This window comes from Phycodurus eques, chromosome 8 (assembly GCF_024500275.1).
Source record: "Phycodurus eques isolate BA_2022a chromosome 8, UOR_Pequ_1.1, whole genome shotgun sequence".
NCBI classification, from domain to species: domain Eukaryota; kingdom Metazoa; phylum Chordata; class Actinopteri; order Syngnathiformes; family Syngnathidae; genus Phycodurus; species Phycodurus eques.
This window is the reverse complement of record NC_084532.1, coordinates 15,109,832-15,130,561: the sequence shown is the minus strand read 5'-3', so window position 1 is coordinate 15,130,561 and position 20,730 is coordinate 15,109,832. Positions and strand designations below refer to the sequence as shown.

Here is a 20,730-nt window from a genome sequence, read left to right as displayed (position 1 = left end):
GATGGCCTCAGAAACATTGTGCTTATCCATTTTGATGGGTAAATTGCCTTAATGCACTACAATCGGGCACCTCAAAGCAGATTGCTGTGCTCCAAAGTAATCATTTTCACTTAGCTGATTGGTTAGCACGTCTGCCTCACAGTTCTGAGGTTCAGGGGTTTGAATCTCAGCTCTGAGCTTCTTCTGTGGAGTTTGCAAGCTCTCCTTGTGCTTGTCTGGTTTTTCACTTGGTATTCCAGCTGTGTTCGTGTTGCTAGTGCAAAAGGAGCCAGCGCCGTTTGGGTGTCTTAAAGTCAAGAGGTCTTGAGCTCAAATCCCAGCTCAGCGCCTCCTTCATTGGCGTGCATGTTCTCCCCATGCTTGCATGGGTTTGCTACGGGTACTCCGGCTTCCTCCCCGTATTTCAAAAACATGCATGTTAGGGAGATTGGATACTCGAAATTGCTCATAAAAGTGAATGTGGGTGTGCTTGTTTGTCAATATGTGCCCTGTGATTGGCTGGCAACCAGTCAACAGTGTATCGTGCCACTTGCCCAGTCAGCTTGGATAAGCTTCAGCTCGTCCGCGACCCTATGAGGACAAGCGGTGTAGAAAATGGATGGAAGATCTTCCAATAGAAAAGATTCCAAAAGTTAGGCTCAGGCTAGTCTGTCCTAAGCCTTGTTGCATGAACTGATGTTGCCTACCCGGATGAGGCAAAACGTCTTCTAGACAACCGGAACAATCCAGTTGCGATCGATTCAATGTCCTAAGAATAAAATGACCTGGATGAATGACAATATTCACAAGCATTCCAAAAGTTAGGTAAACCATTTTATTCAGCTTTCTAGCTTCTTTTTTTTAAGTCTTCATTGTCTGTATTTACAACTGCAATATTTTATTATGTAAAATGAAAGATGAAACTTGAATAAAGTGTACTAAGTTTTAGTTAGTAACCTTGTATTTTAACTTTTTGCTGTCTAAAGTTGTTTCAAATGGTGAACATTTGTTCCTGTCATCTCAAAACAGTTATCAATTTGTAATATGTTTGAGTACTTATCCAAAGTACATATTTTAAATGCATTAAACCCTGAGCAAGAGATGCACTTAATGTAAATACTCAATTGTGGTGATTAACTTAAGGACATTGTTTGGCTATTTGTGTTCAGTGTTTTATATTTTATTTAAATTGTGTACTATTGCAAATCCTAGTTATTTGGTAATTACAGTGCAAATGACTCGTATACCTCGAGTTACTGGTATTATATCAAAATATGAGATTAATGCTAATTTAATCAAGTGAGGTGTCCAACAGACTTTATGGAACTTTACATTGCAGATGGTGCCCAGTACTAATACTTGAGAGATAATTTTTTGCTTTTAGCCCAATTGTTCTCAAAATAAACAATGCACATGGAGATAAAGGCTACACAGCTGTGACGCGAGACTTCAAGTGACGAGGCCCTCAAAGACTACACGAAGCAACCGCCATAATGTTGTTTACCACAAGCAGAAGCGTAAGCATCTGCCACCGCCACGGGCTGGAGATTCAGGGCACGGCATGATCTCGCGATAGGTGCTTAGACGCGAGCTGCGCCCACGAGAATGTCATTTCGCGCGCTGAAACTGAGCGCCATTTACCCTGACGATTGACGGCGCTGCTAGCCAATGAAATGCAAAGAGTGGGAGAAAAAAGGCCAATAGCGGTAACGACTTGTAAAATCAGGCGGGATATCAAAGTCTTGAAGAATTACTCATTGAAAGAAGCCAACAAGCTTGTTGAGTTGGGCTTGTTGGAGCTGTTGAGAAGTTACAGAGGTTAAACGAACAAGTTCACAATTTTCTATTTTTTTCACGTGGACGCACAAACAGGTAACGTGTTGTTCTGTGTTGATGAACACTTTTCAATTCGTTCTTGATATTCAAAGCCAGTGCCGAGCATAGCAAGGTTAGCTCATTTATTATATTGACTTACCACGGCGGACGGATGTGAAACTCAGCCAAGTTTTCCCGAGCTTGCTGGGGCTCTTTCTAGCTGTGGAACGAAAGCGAATGTCTACTGGCTAATATACCGCCTTTTAAACTTTTGTGTTAGTCACTTTTTTTTTGTAAGGTTAAGCTTCGTAATGAATTCGGGTGAATCTTGCTATGCTATCGCAAATTGCTTACGGTTAAGTACTAATGATTAGGAATGCTGTAATCTACTGGCTTCGCCACATGCTCGCTTGCCCTGAAAGCGAAACAAATGGGTCACTTTAAGAAAGGTACCCTTTTGCCATTCATTAACTATGCATTCAAAAATGACTTCCAGGTGCACGATAACGTGAAATACAACATTGATTGTGGAATTGAGCTATTCTATTGTTACTTGTCCTCTGCTTTTGGTGTAGCGGACCACGCGAGACTGGTTGTCAAAGTGGACGCCAAACACCGTACGAGGTGTTTTACAGCACCAGGCGCCCATACATACACCGTCGCGTACTCTATTGTTGTTATGTTTTGGTAATCTTTAGGTACGTTATATTTTCAGAGCGACGCCACATTGTCTGCTAGCGCTCCCTCGCGTCCGGATGTGCTTGCTTTTAAAATAATTGGGCGTGGCCAGCAGCAGTTTCCCGCACTGTATTTAAATGAGGTTGTTCCTCCCTTTGTGATGTGCAGAAGTGACAGCCCCTCCCCCCCAATAGTATCACTGCACTGTACATTGTCCAATTAATGACAGTGGTCACTTATCCACAATACCTGTATACCTACAAAGTTCAGATTCTCACTGTATCATTCAGGGCACAAATGGTGCACAAGGCACTATAACACTTCTAATGGAAATATCAAACATTCTGTTCAGTGCTAATACCATTTATGGTGGGGAATACATTCCAGTACCCACAGACAATAGGTGGAAATCTGATATTGAGAGACCATATACCGGTAAAAAGGATTTTCAGTGGTTTTAGCTGCCCAGCATGCTTTAAAAACATTTTAACTTGTTAAAACACACTAACTTTAAAAGTGCTTCTCTGGGAGGAAGCCCCTTTAAACAGAATCCTTATTAAACTTTAAGACATTTCAGCTAAGTCACTGATGGTATAGTGGTACATTTGTGTGACTTCGTTCCAGGCAGCATGGGTTCAGTTCCTGCTCAGAATGGTTGTCTGTCTCTATGTGCCCTGTGACTGACTGGCAATCAGTTCAGGGTGTAGTCTGTCTTTCGCCTGAAGTAAACAGGGATAGGCTGATTCAGCGCTCAATGACCCTGAGTAGGATAAGCGGTGTCGAGAATGGATGGATGGACAGTTCAACTGTTAAATGTAACGTCAATAAATTAACACAAATGTTGTCTTTGTGCTTGATATTTTACATCAAAATTGTCACTGATTGAACATGAATAAAAGTTGCTGTGTCCTTACAACATTAACCTTGTCCACTAAAATGTAAAGAACATTGTATGCTACATACTTTTGGCAAGCAAAATAAGCCTGTCTACAACGTCAGGCTTCAGGCATGCCGTTACATGTTACGATGCCACCCCCTACAGTGATAATTAATGTGCCAATTGTCGCAAGGATGTAGTCGATACAATTGGTATTTTTTGACTATATTATTCAGCTGCGGGAAGTTTATTTTTGGCTGCGTACACAATTGAAGTAGATCAATATCAGTAAATCACTGCTTTTGCAATGTATGAAATGGACAGCACGTCTTTAACATGTGCAACGTGTTTGACTGCAACTTTCCTCCACCAAGCTCCTTTCTTGTTATACACAAAACAATGTGAAATGATTCCTGCTCAAGTCTGTTATTTAGTGAGCATTTCTGAGCATCAATAGCGGTGCATCCCTACTGCGTACTGTAAAAACCCATAAAGCTGTGGTGGATGCTGTAGCATTCTGTTGAAAATAACTGAATATCTTTTATTTTTTTAGATTTATTTCAGTGACTGTTGTGAGACGCTAAGTGGGAAATTGTTTTTCATCTAATCTGTAGTCAATCTCAATGCAGGGCAGCTGCAATGTGGATTCAAGTGAGAACAATGGATGGCAAAGAAACCCACCGGGTGGATTCGTTGTCCAAACTTACAAAGGTGGACGAGTTGCGTCTGAAGATATCTGACCTCTTCAATGTGGAGCCGGAGAGACAGAGGCTGTTCTACCGTGGCAAGCAGGTGAGGTGAAATCACACTTGAGTTAAGGAATGTTTTGATGTAGACTCTTGCATGCAATGCGAGTCTGTACTGGATTATCTGTTGTGATTAGTGTCACCATGTTCCTAATTATTTTCTTTAGATGGAGGATGGACACACAATATTTGACTACAACGTGGGCCTTAACGACATAGTGCAATTGCTTATTAGACAGAACACACCCCATGTTGAAGTTGCCAAAAACAAGGACAAAGAAGCTGAGCTTTCTGACTCTGATTCTGGCTGCGGCTCAACCCAGGGTGAATCTGACAAGAGCTCGACTCATGGTGAGATGGAGGTTCAGACTGCTAGTACCTCTGCCCAAACAAGCACCCCGGAGGTCCAGGATCCCGGCTTCGGGTTTTACAAGGTAGGTTAGCTTGTATTTGTTGTTTCATCATGAACATGCTGTCTGTACAGACTTAAAAAAAAAAAAAAAAAAAAAAAACAGGTGCATAACTTAGATCTCAGGTTGGTAGGGTTGGGCATCGTTTGAATTTGAGGGATTCCAGTCCCCTCTCCGGTTCCTTATTTCAATTCCGGTTCCAAACAATTCTCGATTCAGATTCTTTTAGGGGGCTGGGTGAAAAAAGTTTCCATGGTTTAAATAAAGGGTAACCAAATTATAAACATGTTTTCTTAGCAGCCTGCAGCATAGACTAAAATTAACATTTGACTCGGGGTTCTTTATAACCAGTATCGAAAATAAAACCTATGAACTAAAAGGCAATGTGTGTGGAACTAATAACCCAATTGACTTATTCATTATTTATTATAGCAAAGCGTTAAATATAGCATTTGTTAAAAGTTATTTGCGACTGTTTTGTCACATCAAATGGTTTGTATGTGCAAGTTTTAACTTGACTTCCTGTTTTAAGCTTGTAGCCTTTTATTTTGAAGGGTATGCACCGGAATTCAGCATTTTGGCACGAAAGGAAACGTCACACGACACCGGTGAATTTTGAAAATGAAAGTAAAATTAGACGGCAAGAAAAGGAGTAATGAATGGAACCAAATGCTCTAAAACGTTGATTCCTTGACCTACCCACCGATGGGGCACAAGGTTAGTGTTTGTGATACTGTGAGACAACGTTTGTGAATTTTTTCCCCCAATTCATTGTGATGTAAAGTTGCTAGTTTGGCCTTTTGAAGTTTTAGCTCAATGTTAAGCTTATATTTTTTTTGTCTGTCAGCAGCTCCATGCTAAAAACCATCAGTGCAATAGTGCAACCCACCTTTTAACTTATTAGCTGCCTCAATGTTGGCATTGATGTATTTTATTGTTTCACACTCACCGATTGACTGGGAGTTGACTTCCCAGAAGTTCCGCACGGTGAAGGCTGAGGCTGGGAGCGGGAGGGAGCGTGTCAGACTTCTACACATCGTGAAAGCCTCTTTTGCACAATCTGTATATTAAAATACAATTTGTATCATCTTATTCCAAGTGTTGCACTGACGCAACTGGTAATTTATTTTAACAAAGTTAAGACACACTTTTTTTGCCCGTTGGGCACAATCATGTCTTCGTGTGTGTTCGTCATTGGTTTTCGCTGCTGCTTCGTTGTTTTTCGCCACTTTCTTCTTCAGGATCGGCGGGCTGTAGGCATTGAAACTGCAAACGTAAAGTTTTAAGTTTGAACGATTCTGGGAGAACCGGAATGTTAGTCCCGGTTCTAATTGATTCTCGATGTCCAACCCTCCATGTTGGACACCTGTCTGGTTTTATTTCAGGAAAAGGCATGTGTATTGTTTAACTGTGCAGCCTTATACATTCAGTGGTGTATATATTTGGCAGACCGTATTTCGATGATTTGTTTGTCCTATGCGTGCCAGAAAAGCATACGGCACTGTTAATTTGAGCTAGGAATGGGCATTTTACTAAATGTCCTTAATTGACCAACGAAAATAAACATACACGTATACAAAATTACAAATGGTTATTTTAAGAAGCTTTTTTTGTCCTCACTTGGTAAGTGTATATTTACATCGTTTATTTAAAAAAATGTTTTACAATTATGTAACAATTAGAAATGTTTTGTAAAATAAGAGGCAGCCAAACTAAGCCTCCCAACATTAAACGAACAGAGCACAAAAATAAAATGCCTACAATTTACTGGTTGTGTGGCACTCCATTTTGCTCCTATTGCTTCAAGCCACAAATTGATTATCATACCCATCCCTTGTAATGCCATCACCTGGTTTAGACTTTTCTATTAAATCTTTTCTTCATTTTTTTTTTTTCAAGGTCAATGAAATGGTGGATGCAAGGGACTTGAATATGGGGGCGTGGTTTGAGGCCCAGATTGTGAATGTCACCAAGAGCCCCAAGTTTCCCAAAGAGGATGTGGTTGAGATGGAGGACGAACAGGAGGAGATACTGTACCACGTGAAATATGACGAGTAAGCTTAAATGTGAAACGTTAACTCAAATACTTAAATCAACGCTCCCTTGAACTACAAAGCTGAGTTGGATAGCCTGTTAAAACAGAAACCCCCCTTTTCCTGGGTGACAATAGGCTCTTTGCACGTAATCTCCTGTGTTGCCGAAATATATGGCTAATACATTTCCGGTTTTGATAAATTGCGTTATTCAACATGCAATGTTTACAGGACTTGCCCAAACTCTAACCATCGCAGATGTACATCCTCTTTGTAAGTCCTCCCTCAAAGCACTGAGCAGCAATTTACAGAAGGGCTTAAAGATCTATGCCTCATCTTGCATCTACAGATATGAACAATAAGTCAGTATTCTTCCTAACTTTGTGGTTACGTTAGATATAGGTTATCAATATGCTTAAAAAAACACTCCCGGTTAGTACTTGAATATGTATGTGGTATTGCATTAATGTTGTTATGAAAATGTTATTTAAGCAGAAAATACCAAACATTGTGTTGCAAGTGTATTTAATTATTCTTGTTTTTTTTTTTAATAAATCTGTTTGGCATTATCAGTGTAAAATAAAGGCAAGACAGACAAGCATAGTCTGTACAGCCACTTCGCATCTGCTTCAGATCCATAAATAAGCATGAAAAAACTCACGGTGTGACTGTAGAGGAGCTTGACATTGTGGGTATCTTTTCCATACCTTGTGTAGAATCTGAATGTCATCCAAATATTGAGTTTCTGCATCTATTTCTTTAATGAGTTAATTCTTCTTTTATTTTGAAGTTTCAATCTACTGCTTTGTCCAGGAGAGCAGGTTCTAGGGCAGACCAATACACATAATCATGAGTGAGTTAAACATTGCTGGGAAATCCGGGGTTGCTTAAAAAGTTGTTTAAAAGGGCTGCACAATAATTTTAATTGTGATTGCGATTTTGGCTGCCGCGATTAAATGAGCCTGATCGCCGGCGATTTTTACATTTAGAAACACTATTACTGATCGTTGTAGCGGCTCCTTCGACTTCAACTTTTCAGCTGGCCTTACTGCAATGAAAAAAAACGGCGGGAGTAAATGGAGAGGTTTGCGACGGTGCACAAGTGACCAATGGTCGAGCAGAATAATGGAGATATACCTGTTCTTGACAATTCATAATATTGACGGGGATTTTCAAATGAAAAGTCAGTACTTACAGCCTAATGTTATTGCCTTCTATGCATTAACTGTATTTGCTTCCATTCATTTGAAATTCGTGATTGCACTTTATTAATTGCATATTTATTCAGTTATCTCTTGGTAAAGTAGAATTGTTTTGGGGGAGGAGGAATATACATTGTTTTATCTATCACTTATTCTTCTCTAAAGATTAAGTTTGCACTAAAAACTGTTACATATTGTTTGATGAAAAGTAATGCAATAAAAAAAAATTTTTTTTCCTCACATGAACAATAATCATGATTACAATATTGATCAAAATAATCATTATTGTTTGGCCATAGTCGTGCAGCCCTACCATTTAACTTTGATGACGATGTGCACATAGGAACACAACAATGTTCATGGTATTATGTTGCTTTTGGAATTTAAAAAATCTTATCTTTTATTGGGCTCATGCTTGGCTGTTTAGGTGAAACTACGAATACACAGCTGTCGAAGTTCGCCAAACTGAGAGAGGGTAAACCGTATTCTGCACAAAGGACGTGATGTCACAGTGCTATGTGCAAAGAGCCCATTCTTGTTGTGTTGAGCAATTACACACATTTACACTTCAATTCTTTGATACTACTGTACGACAGTAGTAGTTGGCCTCATTTTGTATCTTTCAATAAACCTGATACCTCCCTCCCTTAAAAGACCCTTATGTGTGGATGAGTTACAAATTTGTTAATCTGAGGGGAACAGTTATGAGTGGTGACGACCTGTTACTTAGTATGACCAACAGTCTGAATATTTTCCATTAAAGTTACCCAGAGAATGGAGTGATCCCGTTTCTGGCTAAGGATGTACGCCCAAGGGCCCGGACTGTTCACCAGTGGCACGAGTTGGAGCCTGGTATGATCGTTATGGTCAACTACAATCCAGATGATCCGAAGGAGCGTGGCTATTGGTATGATGCTGAAATCCAGAGGAAAAGGGAGACGCGCACCGTGCGAGAGATTTACGCTAAGATTATTCTAGGGTGAGTTCAATGTTGTGAAAATTGATGTTTGTTTGCAAATTATATATTTTTGTAACTGTTTCATGTGCTCATTGATAGACAGATGCATAGATGTACTTTATTAATCCCATGAGGGAATATGGATCTCAAGATGCAGGATAGTTTTATTGAAATCTCAAGCTTTGGTGCTAATATTTCAAGTTGCTAAATTTGTGTTATGCTGTATTGTTGTGAACAAATGAGACTTGAAATAATTTTTCATTTTTCTTTGTTGCAGAGATGCAGGGGACTCTCTCAATGACTGCAGGATCATGTTTGTGACCGAAATTTACAAAATTGAGGAGCCTGGTTCTCAAAGTCCTATACCGGCTGGATCTGAGAGCCCACTGAAAAGTGAGATTCACCAGTATTCACTAGAGATTAATTAGTATTTTGAAATTCACAAGTGTTTTTCAATTTGATTAATACCCTTATCTCACTGAGCTGGAGAATAGTTGCCGACCTGATGGCGACCCCCACTCGTGACCTGTATTAATGGCACCTGTTTGAACTGGTTATCAGTGTAAAGGACACCTGTCCACAACCTCAAACAGTCACACTCCAAACTCCACTATGGCCAAGCCCAAAAGAGCTGACAAAGGACACCAGAAACAAAATTGTAGGCCTGCACCAGGCTGGGAAGACTGAATCTGCAATAGGTAAGCAGCCTGGTGTGAAGAAATCTACTGTGGGAGCAATTAGTGGGAAATGGAAGACATACAAGACCTACTGATAATCTCCCTTGATCTGGGGCTCCACACAAGATCTCACCCCCTGGGGTCGAAATGATCTCAAGTACAGTGAGCAAAAATCCCAGAACCACACGGGGTGACCTAGTGAATGACCTGCAGAGAGCTGGGACCAAAGTAACAAAGGCTACCATCAGTAACACACTACGCCGCCAGGGACTCAAATCCTGCAGTGCCAGATGTGTCCTCCTGCTTAAGCCAGTACATGTCCAGGCCTGTCTGAAGTTTGCTAGAGAGTATTTGGATGATCCAGAAGAGGATTGGGAGAATGTCATATGGTCAGATGAAACCAAAATAGAACTTTTTGGTAGTCGCTGTGACTGATCAGTCTCGGCGATGTCTCCGCCAGTGGGATAGGGGTGTAAGGCTGCATTATAAGAAAATATTTTTTGTCTTCCAGGATTAAGTGGACCTGAGTGCAAGCGCTGCAAGGATGATCCTGATAAAAACTGCCGCTGGTGTAATTGTAACATTTGCGGCATCAAGCAAGATCCTGACAAACAGCTTTTGTGTGACGAATGTGACCTGGCCTATCACACATACTGCCTGAACCCACCACTCACCACCATCCCAGAAGATGAAGACTGGTCAGTATGATCAAAGTGTTCTTTCTTTTGAATTTGTAACTTTGTAACATTTCGTGTTTGACTCGACCAGGTACTGTCCAAATTGCCGCAATGACTCGAATGAAGTTGTGCTCGCTGGAGAGAAGCTGAAGGAGAGTAAGAAAAAAGCTAAGATGGCTTCTGCCAGCTCTTCAAGCCAGAGGGACTGGGGCAAGGTGAGTCTATGACTTGAATCTGTTTCTCTAATTATTGAAACATGCAAGGTTGCTACTAGATACTGATACCACTGAAGCTTCAATACATGCTTCAGAAATTGAACTCCAATTCCATAGAACCAGTGCTTCAAAGCTTGTTTCAAATCACGTGACGTGACGTTAGAAGTGGTAACTGCTGCATTTCCTGAATGAATCACCTGACTGGTTCATTTATCAGGTGATAAGTTAAATAGTTTTGTCGGAGGAGCACTTGTCGATTTTGTTTTATAGCAGGAATAGTCACATTCTCAGCTCGCTCAGTCGGTAGTGCATCAGTCCTGTATTGTAAGTCTCAGGTTTGATCCTAAAAATTTTTTACTTTTTGTTGCTCATTTATGTCCATTTATATAGGGTTAGGGTTACCCTCATCTATTCCAAGCAGCAAAATGTTATCCAAAATGAATAAATCCCCCACTTGAATATACGATTAAAACAGTGTCATCCATTCTCTTAATTTCCCTTTAAATTTGCTGCATTTGGGAAGCCAGCACGTACATTGAATGACCTGTGTTGTTTTCCTCTTAGTCAACAAACAAACTATACTGTACAGTGTGTTCCATTGAGGTTCTTTGTGACCATTCACCCACTTGTTAAACCTTAATGTACGTCCTCCTTTCCCTCCTCTTTATATGCTGTCCGTTTTCTTTTAGAGACCGTAAGAATACTCGATAATGTAAAATATCACATCGTTAAAGCAATGTTCACGATCACCCAAGCTGAGGCATTTTTCCCTAGAACTCTCACTGCACATGTTCATCAATCTTTAATAGAACACTGATATTCAGAGTGTGTGTCAAAGATTTTTCAAAGCGGTTTTAAATCCACTGCAGCCTTGCTTTTCGCCAGGAGAGGTCACTGTAACAGTGATTGCACCCATGGATGACATTGAGTGTGGGCTTCTATTTGAAGGCTGAAGGCAAACGGTTGCACAGATAGTGAGTCGCCAACTGGAAATAATATAAACGGTTAACTCGACTATCACCACCTCAGCATCACTATTTAAAATATGAAGTTGTTCAACCGCTTGTTGCTCCACTGATAAATCTCATCCCAGTTTTAATTGAAATATCATTTCTTATTACGTTATTGAAATGACTTTCTAGACAATAGTGTGCATTGGTAAGGTAGGTAGAGTGCAAAGATTTGTCTTGACATAATGTTGACTGTGTCCTCTCCTCAGGGAATGGCCTGTGTTGGTCGAACCACGCAGTGTACCATTGTCCCATCAAACCACCATGGCCCAATCCCTGGTGTTCCTGTTGGCTCATTGTGGAAGTTCAGAGTTCAGGTCAGTCTATCAAGCCTGCACCTGATGCATGAGGAAATGCGCAAGGGTGTGCTAGAGCAATATAAGCGCTAAATAAAATTGCCCCTGATTCTAGTATTCATGAGCGAATATTAGAATCAGGGGCTATTTTATGCTGGAAGTTTGTGTGGTCTTCAATTCCAGTATCTACCAGTATTATTATTTTTTTTATTCCAGGTTAGTGAGGCTGGCGTCCATAGGCCACACGTAGCTGGGATCCACGGCAGGAGCAATGATGGTGCCTACTCTCTGGTCTTGGCAGGAGGCTATGAAGATGATGTGGTATGTTTAATTCTTTTGAACAGTAGCAATTCCCAAAAATAGCAATACCTGTAAACGGTATACTTTAAAGCAAGCCAGATAATGTTGCCATTTTCATTACCGTGTAACTAAACTTAGGTGTGGACTTCCTCTGTATGTTTTGTCTTTGTGTTATAGGATGATGGGAATGAGTTTACTTACACTGGTTCTGGAGGACGGGATCTGTCTGGGAACAAGAGGACTGCTGAGCAATCATGTGATCAGACACTTACCCACATGAACCGGTATGTTTCTTGTATGCTCTACCTTACTTTGTCGGAATCTCTGTAAGCCACAAATCAAATTTATATAGCCTATTGTAATTTGCTATGGTCCTCTCCAGTGCACTTGCTCTCAACTGCAATGTTCCTGTCAATGACAAGAATGGTGCTCAGGCAAAGAACTGGAAGGATGGGAAGCCAGTCAGAGTGGTTCGCAGCTGGAAGGGTTGCAAGCACAGTAAATACTGTCCTAAGGAAGGAAACCGATATGACGGAATTTACAAGGTAATATTAAAATTTATAACGCTTCCTGCATCTAGCAGTTATCTCATTGACTGAATAGCATTGACTTACCGGTATATTTATGTTTCTTTAACTTAAATTCAGATAGTGAAGTACTGGCCTGCCAAAGGAAAATCTGGCTTCTTGGTTTGGCGCTACCTCCTTAAGCGGGATGACGATGAGCCAGCACCATGGACCAGAGATGGCAAGGAACGCATCAAGAAGCTTGGTCTTGTCATGCAGGTAATGATCACCACACAAATGTTGTTGTAGATGTTGAGTAGATAAAAATATGGATGCAATCTTTGAGGTTCATGACAATGCTGTCTTCCTGGCCTTACTGTTGAATCCACTCAATCTTGTGACAGTATCCTGCAGGTTATCAGAAGGAGAAAGAAAACAAAAATGAAGTGGAAGAAGAGGAGACTCCCTAGCAAGGCAAAGAGAAAGAGAGCGTCTCAGAGCAGCGGTAGGCTAACTTTCCACATTTGGTCGGTTTAAATGCATATTGCTTAAAGGTCCCAAGCCATCAAAATCCTTTTTTTCTCCTGTTTTATGCATAACGTTGGTCAGTGGTCACTAACTGGCAGACTGGGGTTCGGGTCCGGACCCAGAAGCAGTGCCATACGAACCCACGCCATAGCCAAAAAAAGAGAGGTTATGATTCAAGGCATACAGAGTGCTTCTATTTTAAGCGGCGCAGCATGACAGGCTTTACTGTAGTGAGGAACCGACCGATCACATGTGAGTTCAGCCAATCAAATCTGCATCTCAGGCGCAGCGGTAACCACTGATTGCGCGCAGCCCAGACAGAGAAGAGGAGAAATGTAGCAGGTGAGAGAGAAAGAGACTCGGCGTGGAACTTGAGTTAAAGACGGAAAAACGCCATTATAAAACAAAACATAAAGGTTTGGAACAAAAACATAACCTCTAAGACAGCTCAGTTGTTAAGATTTGTCAAATTTAAATATGTAAAATTGTTCGAAACTTAACTGTTGTCAATTAAAATGCCAAACAGAAAAGGGGAAACTCACTCTTATTTCTGAAGTTAAGCACTTTAATTTGAACATGTATACCTTTCTTTTTATTTACCTGCTCTTATTTTGAAATGTGTAGCCCTTCTTTTATTTAGTAGACGAGAGAACACAGTTGTGCTCATGTTTCATTACCCAGGCAGAATTTGCAAGATGTGTACAATTCTTTAAAGAAAACGTGAAGGGCCAGGTGAAACACATTTATTTTCAAATTAAGATTCAAATTAAACTGTCAGGCATTTCAGAGAAGGACAATCATTAAATAAAACATAACCTTGAAGAAAATAACGATGGTCCTTGTTTAGTCATCAGTAAAAAAAAAAAAAAAAAAAACATTTCACAAATTCTGCCAGGGTATGTAAACTTCATGAGCACAACTGTACATATCAGCAGTCATGTGTATTTGTTTAGTTCTGTGTTTACTTGACAATAATAAATTGATTTGACTGAGGTATTGATTACAAGCAGACATAGACGACTAGTCAGGCTACCTAAATATATATCACATTAAATAAACACTAGATGATCTTCCGGACCTTTGCTTTAAGATATTTTCTTGATCTGGACCTTTCAAAAAGTTTGTTGAATACCCCTGACAGAAGTCAAAATCAGTCTGTGACATGGTTTAAGTTTGACATCTATGCAGTTTGTCGATTGAATGCATAAGGCAATAAATAGGATAAGTTTTGAAAGATGGGTAGATTTGAAATCGCTTTCTTGTGACGTAGCTTCGTCAATTAATATTCAAGTACCTACCAACTTCATGGTTGGTACCCACCCACCCACTGAACTCAGTTGGATGTAAAATGGCATTTTCGGGTTTTAAGCAAAGCGAGTCTCAGCCATACAAATAAGTATGCACAGTACATATGTTGTTTACAATACTTAACTATATTGATAATTTTTAATGTAGCTGTGGATTAAATAGTTAAGATTGCATTAATTGTCACCAGCGATGAAAGCACAGGTTCAATTCAAATGAATGGGAAAGGATGATGAGAATAACCTAAAAATATGCCCCTCTTAATTCTCACGCACGTCCCACAATTCCTATTAATTGCCCAACAATCCAATGCTTGGTTAATTATGCTTCACAAAGATACTAAAACATCAAAGGAGCCAAACGCGACGTTGCGATGATCGCCTGCCCGCCACAGGGCTGCGATAGCGCCAAGGACCAAGCAGAGGAAAGCTGTTTTCTGTATTTAAATTATGAGTAAGAGTCATCCAATCAGAACAAAGCTTATTTACATATCAAATATTTAAGAGAAATCTGGCCGTCTCAATTGGCAGGTGTAAAAGACTAGCTTGAAAAAGGGCATCCTGGGCATTTCCAACCCAATTTATATTGCTAACTTGATAAAAGTGGAGGAGTTCATGTTTCTTGGGGTCTTGTTCACCAGTGATGGAAGAATGGAACGGCAGATCGACAGGCGGATCGGTGCAGTGTCTGCAGTTATGCGGACTTGGTATCGGTCCGTTGTGGTAAAGAAGGATCTAAGCCAAAAAGCGAACCTCTCAATTTACCGGTCGATCTACGTTCCTACCCTCGCCTACCCAAAGCTTGTGACTGAAAGAACAAGATCCCGGATACAAGCGGCCGAAAAGAGTTTCCTCCGCAGGGTGTCCGGGCTCTCCCTTAGAGAGAGTGTGAGAAGCTTGGTCATCCGGGAGGATCTCAGAGTAGAGCCGCTGCTCCTCCACATCAAGAGGAGCCAGATGCGGTGGCTGGGGCATCTGATTCAGAGGCCTCCCGGACGCCTCCCTGGTAAGGTGTCCCGGGCACAGTCCCACCGGGGGGGGGACCCCGGGGACGACCCAGGACACGCTGGAGAGACTATGGCCTGGGAATGCCTCGGGATCCCCCCGGAAGAGCTGGAGGAAGTGGCTGGGGAGAGGGAAGTCTGGGCGTCTCTGCTAAAGCTTCTGCCCCCGCAACCCGACCTCGGATAAGCGGTAGAAAATGGATGGATGGATGGATAAAATGGTACCAGATTATTAAAAAATAAAAATGATGCCATGGGATCTTTAACATTACATTCACTGCAATCATGAGACATCAGGATCTCGTGAATTCCACCTTTGGTGCTAAGTAAATGATATATTCATTTTCAATCAGTGTCAGGGTAAAAGTGGAAGTATGAAATTTTAATATTACACAATATTTATGGCCTCCTGATATCAAATGTACATCCATTATTTTGAGAAATGTAAATTTTATGCAATGATAACATCCCAAAGGCCAGTTTTATATTGGGACATTTGCAGTAGTAAACTGTATTGAACTGATTAGTAGCCTACAAAACTAAATGTCCTTGTATTCTTTGTAGGAAACAACTGACTAAAAGAAAATTTCAATACTGCCTGTACCACTTCATTTAGTAGTGCGTTTAGAATTCTCCTGTTCTTCTGACAGCATCTCCAAAGAATTCGCCAGCCAAGGGTCCCAAGAAAGTGAAGGTGGAAATTTACAAGTTGTCTGGAGAGCAGAAGGCACTCATCAAGAATGACACACAAAACAAGAAAGTGTGGGATGAAGCCATGGAGTCGCTGTCACTCGGCCCGGTGAGCATTGCTGTCTGTTTCTGCAGAGTCACAGGTCCAAGGAAAACACTAGTCTATTGTTATTAAGGCAACAAGGTGGTTTGTTAAAGTGACTGGTCAAGATTCAGGATTACTTTCACAATAGGAGAGGGGGAAACGTTGAATAAAACAAATTGTTAGCAAAAACTATAGTGTTCTAATTATGTTCTCACACATCTGTTTTGCTCCTGCAGAAATTTCTGAACAAAGTTGAAGAGGTTTTCCTCTGCGTTTGCTGCCAAGAAGTGGTGTATCGGCCCATCACCACTGAGTGCCAACACAATGTCTGCAAGGTAATAAAAAAAAGTAATGCTTAAAAAAAAAGGGGGGGGGGAGTGATATAAACTACTTATTGACATGATGATATATTTATTTTCAACATTCAGGAATGCCTTCAGCGTTCTTTCAAAGCAGATGTGTACACCTGCCCGGCCTGCCGACATGACTTGGGCAAAAACTATTCCATGACTGTCAACAAGCCGCTGCAAGAGATCCTAAATCAGTTTTTCCCAGGTTACAGCAATGGACGATGATCACAGGCTCCTGTGACTCAGCCATGGTGGAAACAATGCAAAATGTAAGGGCAAATTTCAGTTAGACAAAGAATCCGTTTCTCTTAATATATTTTTATGATTTATAAATTTGCCGTTTTTGTGGACTTTCATGCTACTGTCTTCCATGATGGTTCTTCAATGATGTGTTGGTAATGAAATTTTTACTGTTACTGCCTGTATCCTTAAGGCATTGCAACCTTAAAATGTGATTTTATAGCTTTTGGTCCGTTAACTCATACTTGTTAATTCCACCCAGAAAGGCATTTCAGACAGTGTATTTTCTTTTCTTTTTTTTAGCACTCCTTAAGAGATGGTTAAGTCATCTTAAGCTATCTTCCCAAATGTCCCCTTTCCCGCAATTATAACAAGGGTAATTTCTTGGTCTTAAACTGGCTGTCGCACATTTTATCAGTTAGGCTTTTTTTACTTAAGGATTTTTTTTTTTTTTTATAAACCCCCCCCCCCCCCCCCCCCCTTACCTTGCTCTGCTTTTTTTTTCTTTTTTTTTTCTTTCTTTCTTCCACCCTCTAAATCAAGTCCCAACTAGACCGGTTGTCCTGCCAGCCTATAAATTGCAATTTGCTTTGACAAAATCACATAATTGGAATTGCACTAACATGCAGAATAGATTAAGATCTATGTTTTGGATTTCCATCTACTGTATTTTCATTGAGTGGTGTTTAAGACTATGTATTTGGATTCTTAGGAACAAGTTTAATTCCAAAGAAAAGTGCTTAGAGTGTGATATAGAACCCCCATTTAGGTATTTGTTGAGTCTAGGAAAGCTCATGTTTTTCTCTCTTCACCTTTTTATTAATATATTGTTATCCAGTCATTTGCCTCCTTTAGGGACCTCAACTCTTTGAAAACTACGAAATAACTGCATTAAGGAAGTCTTGAAAATGTAGAAAATCCCATACAGTGGTCTTGAATGGGATCATTAATCAACTTGTGTAATTCCTATACTTGCTTGCCTTCTGTGATAATTCTCCATTAATTGCAGTGGCAGTTTGAATAACCACCACCTGTCAGCTGGCCTGTGTTGTTAAGGCCAAGATTTACAGAATAGGAAATGTATATTTTCTGAAATTTTGTAATGTCCTTTTTAGTTTCGATATATGGTTTTAGAACTGCTTGCACATGTTGCGTTTTTTGTCAAAACATTGATATTCAATAAATAAATAAAAAATACTGTTTGGTGTAGTTTGTTTTGCTTTGAACGTCACATCAACCTGAATTCGGTTAACTTTTTTCCCCGCACGTATTGCCTGGCAGTGTACGTGCTCTGCATAATCAGCAGTACGTATATGTTTATAAGAGGCAAACCATCGCCGGCTTTCATTGGCTGCTTTATCCGTCTGTAATGCAATGAGCCAATAGTATAATTGAGTTCGTGATAAACGCCTATTATTGGTGCCATTTAGCCAATCGTTAAGTACGGTTTTGGAGGTGGGCGTGACACCTAAATAGCTTTAGCTTGCTAAATGTTAGAGGAACATCGAGCCACGAAATTTGTACAAAACGACACTTAATCGACGGAGAGAGGCGACACGTCGCTGCAGGAGGTAAAAATGACACAAACTGGACCGTCATTTTCACGTGCATGGGCTTCTTACTCGTTTAATCGATGTGTAGTGGTCGCGATGTTTTTTTCTTTTTTTCTTTAAATGCACGTACGGTATAGCTAAACGGGAGCTAACCTCTGTTAGGATACGGCAACATAAGGACACTGTGAAACGTAATTCCGTATATCATTGTTGGCGATGCACACTCCCAACAGACTGAAATATAGGTTATTTTTTAATTACACGGGTTTTCTTAAGCAGAAGCTTCCGTAAAATGAGACAATCTGTTTTACTGGACACAATGTTAGCGCTCATTTCAGTTTCCCTCTGCTAACGTCGACGTTAGCAACTGGTTTAAGCAACGTCCAAGTGGCAGTTTAATCAAAATCCGATTCAGATATTTTGATCACTTCTACAGTTCTATATCAACGCTGACTAAATGTTCATCATGCTGAATGATCGTTCATAACCCAGTTAGAATTTTAAGGGTCTGTGTAGGCCCTTATTTGTTTTGGTTTTAAAGAACGGGGTCATCATTCCATTAGAAGGCATGAGTTAATAGTACTGTCTGATCCTGAAAATACGAATAATATACGTTATACTCTATACTTGAAATGCCATATCACATACTCACCAGGAAATTGGAAGCACATCCATTACTAAATGTATGCTGCGAAATTATTTTCACATTGCTCACTGCATGCTTCTTATATTTTTTTGGTAAAACTAACGTTGGTTGGTATATATTGGCTGGAAGGGAAATCTCAGCAAAAACAATTTCTGTATCAGGATGCTAAAATATGATGTGTAGTTTAAATATTCTAATAGTTTACCTGAGTAGCATTGCGTGTGGTCATCTGCTCGTGGTCCCCAGCTGTTCTAGGTATGTGTGTACCATTGCAAAGATGAATTGAGTTACATGAGAGCCACATCATTGGAAAGATCTTTTTAAGACGATTCCAGTGATATAAGTATTGTTTTTTTGTGATAAATATTAATAAAGTTATGATCTGTAAAACTGGTGAAAAATATTCTGACCAACATTTTAAAAGTGTTATGCCACACCCAATTATTTATATATATTTTTTGTATTTTATTTTTTTCAAATATTCTTTGATGCCTTTTTATCTGGTTTACAAGATAATTTGGGTTGGAAATGGTCAGGATGTCCCCTTTCAAGCTATCGTAATTGGTCCAAAACGCCTGGCAGAACAGGTTACTGGATTTCCTTATTAAGATTTGATACGTAAAAAAGGTTTGCTCTGATTGGTAGTAGGCTATATCTCATCATGATGATAGCCGGGTTTTAAACAGGAGGTGTCAAAAGTTATCAAAGGGAGAACTGGCTTGTAGCGGCCAAGTGTTCATTGCGACATCGCTTTTTGATACTTTGATGACGACTCTTCCTATTGTTGTGAAGCAGAATTGACCAAGCGTTAGGTGGTTCGCCCTCTAATAGGGAACGTAAGCTGGGTTTGGACAGATGACACAGGTTAGTTTTACCTTATTGATGATGAGTTGTCACAAAAGTAATCATGAAAGCTGTCGAGATACATACATTTGACCGGATACTAGGGTTGGGTATCTCTGGCATGAGGCTGATTCGATACATATCTAAATACACATATTCAAAAATCATATATTTAAGGGCAGAAGGATACGATTTGGTTCAGTATGGGTACGATACGATCGGATTCCATTCAGTGCTGAAACTATGTGATAGTTAACATATGTTGTTAATGTTAAAGAACCGTGAGTTGACTTAAGCAGTTCTACAAAATGATGGTCCACGATCAGGATTTTTGGGACCGATCAACGAGCAAAAAAAAAAAAAAAAAAAACGATCCGATCACAAGATGGAGCAATGTGTCTATTTAAATGACTTGTTCATTTACTGTATATACTTGTGTACTGTATACTGAGTTTCTTCAAAAATATCTTGTCATGTATTCTAATCAGTCAGGTCAAACCAGCATAACAACATGACAGAAATAATGGGTGCTAACTTACTGTAAGTAAATTAAGTTACTTCACACACACTGAAACTTTAAAGCATGATTTGACAGAACATCGGTACAACCGTTAGTGCTAACACTAGCTTGCTAGGCTACATTACGTTTTGTTGCCTGCTTGCAGGCCTTATCATATTAAAAGTATGTGAACATGCCTCAAGCAAGCCTTGAATTAAAGTCCTCTCCCGAGCACCGGTGACCACCAGCACACGGTTTTCCCCATTTCCCGGTCGCATTTGAGTTGACAAGATCAAGCCCAGTGATTGTAAAAGATGGGATGCGGTGGTATCGGAATACAAGATTTTATTGCAGTTGTTTGACATGCAATCATGAAAGACCAAATTTGTCTTGTAGTCTGATCTAGGCATTACGTGTTGTCTGTCCCACACCGCCAATGTTTTTTTTTTATATATAACTTTATTGGCTGTGAGATATTTACAGTACTAGGTCAAAAGAAACGCGACAAGGCTAAAAATAAACTAGCCTTTGGATTCAAATGTACTGTACACTATGGCGACGCGGAGTAAATGTCTTTTGCGAGTCACTGATCTGATCGGCGAATTATAA

At 40.1% G+C, this 20,730-nt stretch overlaps 2 protein-coding genes across 4 annotated transcripts in view; both read left to right on the top strand.

Moving 5' to 3' along the window:
- The first annotated feature begins 1,738 nt into the window (after positions 1-1,738).
- On the top strand, positions 1,739-17,742 carry uhrf1 (ubiquitin-like with PHD and ring finger domains 1). Its single transcript, XM_061684671.1, is given in 18 exon segments — positions 1,739-1,851; positions 3,979-4,141; positions 4,263-4,529; positions 6,405-6,559; positions 8,504-8,719; positions 8,976-9,091; positions 9,887-10,073; positions 10,144-10,267; positions 11,487-11,594; positions 11,790-11,894; positions 12,051-12,157; positions 12,256-12,418; positions 12,521-12,658; positions 12,784-12,843; positions 12,845-12,884; positions 15,866-16,014; positions 16,227-16,325; positions 16,419-17,742. Coding segments are annotated over 17 exon segments (2,334 nt in total). The 5' UTR covers positions 1,739-1,851; positions 3,979-3,988; the 3' UTR covers positions 16,566-17,742.
- A 306-nt stretch (positions 17,743-18,048) lies between these two features.
- Positions 18,049-20,730, top strand: part of kdm4b (lysine (K)-specific demethylase 4B) — a 58,664-nt gene continuing 55,982 nt past the window's right edge. For 2 of the 3 annotated variants that reach the window (XM_061683222.1, XM_061683224.1), the window contains exon 1: positions 19,556-19,643. In XM_061683222.1, the coding sequence (XP_061539206.1) occupies positions 19,635-19,643 (9 nt within the window). In that variant the 5' untranslated portion in view covers positions 19,556-19,634. Of the gene's footprint in view, positions 18,152-19,555; positions 19,644-20,730 lie in introns of those variants that run through there. The other variant, XM_061683223.1, reaches the window with a different exon arrangement.